Source organism: Urtica dioica, chromosome 5 (genome assembly GCF_054948205.1).
Source record: "Urtica dioica subsp. dioica isolate 48M chromosome 5, U.dioica_male_clone48M_v1_H2, whole genome shotgun sequence".
In the NCBI taxonomy this organism is placed as follows: Eukaryota; Viridiplantae; Streptophyta; class Magnoliopsida; order Rosales; family Urticaceae; genus Urtica; species Urtica dioica.
This window is the reverse complement of record NC_142760.1, coordinates 1101374-1106209: the sequence shown is the minus strand read 5'-3', so window position 1 is coordinate 1106209 and position 4836 is coordinate 1101374. Positions and strand designations below refer to the sequence as shown.

Below are 4836 nucleotides of genomic sequence, written 5' to 3'. Positions count from 1 at the left end.
AAGAAGAAGAAGAAGAAGAAAAAAAAGTTGAAGCTCCAACATTCCCAGCGAATCAAAATCATGTATGCCCAACTTTACATACTTTTTTCAGGAAGCACCCAAAAATTCAACACAAGATACATCAAATCAAAACTCAAACAAATTCCTCATTCCTCATCATCTCAAAGCTCAAAACTCCTCATTTCCAGTTGTGAATCTAGTTCGTGACACCCTGGAAAAATCGGGAAATCAACAGGAAACCTCATCAGTACAAGAAGAAGAAGAACCTTGGATTTGTAGGAAACAAACCGTCATTTGGATTTGAAGGAAGGAAAAAATGGGTTTAGGATTACAGCAAAATGGGTATATGATTCAAACCTAAGATTTGCAGGAAAAAAACTATTCTTTGGATTTCGGCGAGCAAGATTCCGACGACCAGCACTCCGGCGACCCTCGTGAAGAAACCTCCGGCGACCCACAACCAGAGAAGGAGTTAGTTTTTTTTTTTCACACGATTTGTTTGAGGAACTGAAAGCTGGCTGGGTTCTGAAGAAAAAAAGAGCAAAATGAGTTGGTCTTCACATTAATGGGTCTTGAGGGTAGTTCAGGAAAAAATAAATTCTCTCAGCTACTTGTGGTACTACTTTTGTCAATTTTTTAGTTTTGTGCTATATTTGGTAAGCCACATTGAGATGGTATTATTAGTGTCAATTCCCCAAACATTTTTTTACAGTAAATATTAATTTTTTTTACGATTGTTACAAGCAATATATTACTTTCAAAAAATTTAATTATGAGGTCAAAAAAAATTTTGAAACTAGATTATTGCACATTTTGACTATTTCACTAATTATAGACAAATTTTGACTATTTTGCGGATATATAACTTTAAATTGATTATTTAAATAAATCACCCTCATTTTTTTTTAATAAATGTGCATTTATTTATTTTTTATTATTGTCTTCTCAAGTTTGCCTAGAAATTACTCAATATTTCCAAATTCGGTTTCCATCCGGGCCCACTTTTCTAATAGTGTGTTTAATGTTGGGTTGGGTGGGTTTAGAAGATGGGTTTTCTTTTTGCTATAAATTCAGGTCTGCGCTTGATCGAATAGGCATTTAGAGCATAACATCCGACTCTCGCAAAAAAAAAAAAAAAAAATTAGGGTATGTTCTTCGTTTAATTTCTTTTTCGAATTCTCGAATCATTGCTTGGTTTTACTCTCTTTGATCTTTCCTTTTGTTCTTCTTGTAAGGAACACGAATTGCACAGTATATTCTGGGTATGTTCGTAGTTTCGACTCGGCGAATTAGGGCATGTGCTTAACTCGTGATAATTATCTGTTTGTGTTTCAGATCGGCAATGGAAAACAAGAAAATTGAATTTATCGACCTCCCTGATGACCCGGATGTTGATATGCAGTCGACTGTGGACAGCACCGATCATCCAATGTATATCAAATACATGGAAACTCTCCGGGCTTCTGAGGTATTAAATTTTGTTTTTCTCTTTTTTTTTGTTTTTTTTTTTTTAAGATTCATTACTGAAACTGAAATCGTTGCTCATTAACTCTAGAATTTCGTTGCTGAATGGATTGATCCATTGTGTATGAGCGTCAGACCCTATAACTCGAGTAAGTTTAGCGATCCAATATTTGACAGGCTAGCCAGATTTGCTGTTGAAGAATTCAACAGAATTAAGGTTTGTTATCCAAATAATCTTCTCTTTTTTTTCTTTTTTTTTTTGTTAAGTTAGGGTTTGTAAATTTGAGCATTGCGTTTTGCAGGGTTCTAAGTTAGGGTTTGTGAGAATTGTGAGATTGACTGAGTGGTCTGGGATGACTCCGAAAGGTAGGAATAGACGTTGCTATTTTACGTTGGAGTGCGATGATGGAAAGTTCTATGAAGCCAAGGTGTGCGAATTTGCTTCGCGGGTAACGGTTTTGAACATATTCAGGCCTGCAAAGCACTACCCTTGGATCAGGTATTATTTCAATTACTAGTGATTTCGAAAACTCTCTACTATCTTGAACCGAGAAATAGGTTATAGAAGCTTAAAAAAAGGGTATCCTGAGTAATTTTCTAATTTGATGACTCGATCTGTTTTGTATTGGTTAGAGAAAGTTGGTATTCTGACGATAGAGAGAGTAATTTCGATCTTGCTTATGGATTTCTATGGGAGTATGTTGATGTCGACGACGGAAACGAAGACGGAAAAAGTGGGGTTTCTTGCGATGGAAGCAAAAGTGGTAGAAAAATTTGGAGACCCATTTTTGAGAGAGCTTTTCCTTCCTACAGCCGCAAAAAGGGGGTTTCTTGCGACGGAAGCAAAAGTGGGAGTTTCAAAAGTGTGGTTACTTGCGATGGAAGCAAAAGAGGGAGTTTCGATGGAAGCAAAAGTGTGGTTTCTTGCGATGGAAGCAAAAGGCTTAAAATCTGAGAAATCGAGCCTACGATATGATCTGTGATTACTAACCTTTACACACTGTAATTAGACTTTTAACTGTACTAAGAACAACAACTTGATTGCGGATCATAGATTAATTGTATAGTAATTTATTCGGGATTAGTATAATGGTCGAACCGTTTAGTTACTCTTTGCATAAATAATGCTTCCCAACTCATGTAAAACTCGGTGGTTATTATAGGATCAAGTTTGACCTCCATAGCGAATCGGAGCTCTCCCTTGATGGTTCATTCAAACTTTTTTTTTTTATAACTTTCAAGTGATATGACTTGCCGTAAAACTCGTTTAGTGCTTAAAAAAATTATCAAGAAAAATTTAAAATGATGATTTGCATACTTCGTTTCAATTTTTCCTGTTAAAATTGGTGGTATTTAGCGGTGATATGGATTTTCTCCGAAATTACCTAAAATTAATCAAAATTTATCACAGACAGAAATGGAACAACTTTCTTGTGGCTGTAGGGTTTTTAATACTTGATTCCATTTCATCCTTTTGATTGATTGAACGAATAATTGGTCTGCTTCTAATTTTTAAGTCTGTAATTTTGTTTCCTTTTTTCAGAAAATTATAACGTAGAGCCCCTATGAGTGAGCACAGATGTTGTAGATTTATATACTTTGTACACCAGATTACACTTTACATATAATACAAATGAGTTTTTGACTTTTTTTTTTCCTTCCTCATCAGTCAAAACAAAACTGATTCTATTTTGTTGTGTAAAATATAATAGATTGGACCCTGAAGCAATATACTAAATGCACAGTGCACATATTCAAGGACATCATTTGATGCTTCTCCTTGAGTGAGACATGATATGTCTTATTGTACCGTATGGCCATTAAAATTGTTCATTTCCTTTCCTTTTTTAAAAAAAATTGTTTTGCCACTGTAACATGATTTAAAATGTCATTTCGAGGATCTCGGATTTTAACAAATTGACATGTCAATGAAAAATCAACAACGTTAATAAGTTAGAAACTTGCTAGCAAAAAAAGGTTAGAAATTGATTTAACAAAAGAAGTGAATATATTATTTTACTGTTGATTATAAGTTAGACATTGATTTAAGAAAAGGAGCAAATATATTATTCTACTACCATTGAAATTTGAAATAAATAAATAAATCGAATAGGTCAAGTTTAGTTTATATATGATTGATTATGGCTCTTTAAATAAATAAATAAAATTGAATATGATTCTTTAAAATTGAATAGAATCCAATGTGACTGTTTAAGTTATAAAAATTTGTTATAAAATAAACTGCATAGTTATTTAATACATGAATTTGATGCTAAACTCCATAAATATTATATTTAGTATAGTATTTGAGTAATAATAAATTATACAAAATATTAATGTTAAAACTAATTTACAATCTTTGTATTAATTTATTATATTTTCGATACCAAAATTAATCGGCAACTAATGAAAAAAATATAGGTTGTTCTACGTGAATTAAAAGTTTAAAGTCACTTAATCGTGTCAGTGTATAAGTGGCAACGTTTCTAATCCACTTAAAAATCAACTCATTTATTCAGATATCTAAATCAACTTAAAGTCGCATTGTAACTTTTTCGAGTCTATATTAAATTGTTGTCCCCTCAATTAATTGTCTGTGGTAAAAATGCGGTAAAAATTACTTGAGTTATCTCGCTTTTGAAACAAAATTCTTATATTACATCACTTCTCATTCATATTTTGATATATTAATTCTCTCTGCACAACTTCTATTATGACCTTGCTACAAGCATTCGTCTATGCCGGAAAAATTGGGCTATGCACGGCCTGTTCCGATCTAAAACCGGTCTCTATATTTGACAAGGTCAAACCGTAACGATTTGAAATTTTTTAGAGTGGACCTAACAAAAACGTTTTAGACTAGTTTGGCTCGGTTTTTGCCATTTTAAGTATATTTTAGTTTTTTTGGGTACAAATTTAATCAAAGAATAGCAATATATATATATATATATATATATATATATATATTAATTAAGATGTCCAACCTAAATTAGTTCATTCAAATATTTTAGAATTGTTTATAAAAAAATTCAAAAAAACGTAGAAAATTAAGACCGATTCGATTCAATGAAAACCGAGGTCTAAAATTTTCCAACCGGACAACACCGTTTTAGACCAGTAAAAATCAGATCAGATTAGACAAAAAAAATTTTAAATTGAACCAACGGTTAAAAGAAACTAGTAGCCCGGTTTCAATTTATAGTTTTCGATTTTTTTTTTTTTTGCACTCTCTTATAAAAAAAATTTATTTTCAGAAACTCAAGCCATTGTGAATCGTACACTGTCGCTGCGAAAATAAAACATGCCGTACCAAAAACTAGCCCAACATAAGAGCTAGAAAGAGAAAAAAGACCAAACTTTTCAAAAAAAGCC

The 4836-nt window shown here is 32.4% G+C and overlaps 1 protein-coding gene across 1 annotated transcript; it reads left to right on the top strand.

Annotated features, from left to right (window-relative positions):
- The first annotated feature begins 1324 nt into the window (after positions 1 to 1324).
- LOC149394702 (uncharacterized) lies at positions 1325 to 2643 on the top strand. Its single transcript, XM_089615696.1, has 4 exons — positions 1325 to 1468; positions 1556 to 1681; positions 1767 to 1963; positions 2098 to 2643. The coding sequence occupies exons 1-4, from the start codon at positions 1343 to 1345 to the stop codon at positions 2417 to 2419; spliced, it is 771 nt and encodes a 256-aa protein (XP_089471822.1). The 5' UTR covers positions 1325 to 1342; the 3' UTR covers positions 2420 to 2643.
- The last annotated feature ends 2193 nt before the right edge of the window (positions 2644 to 4836 follow it).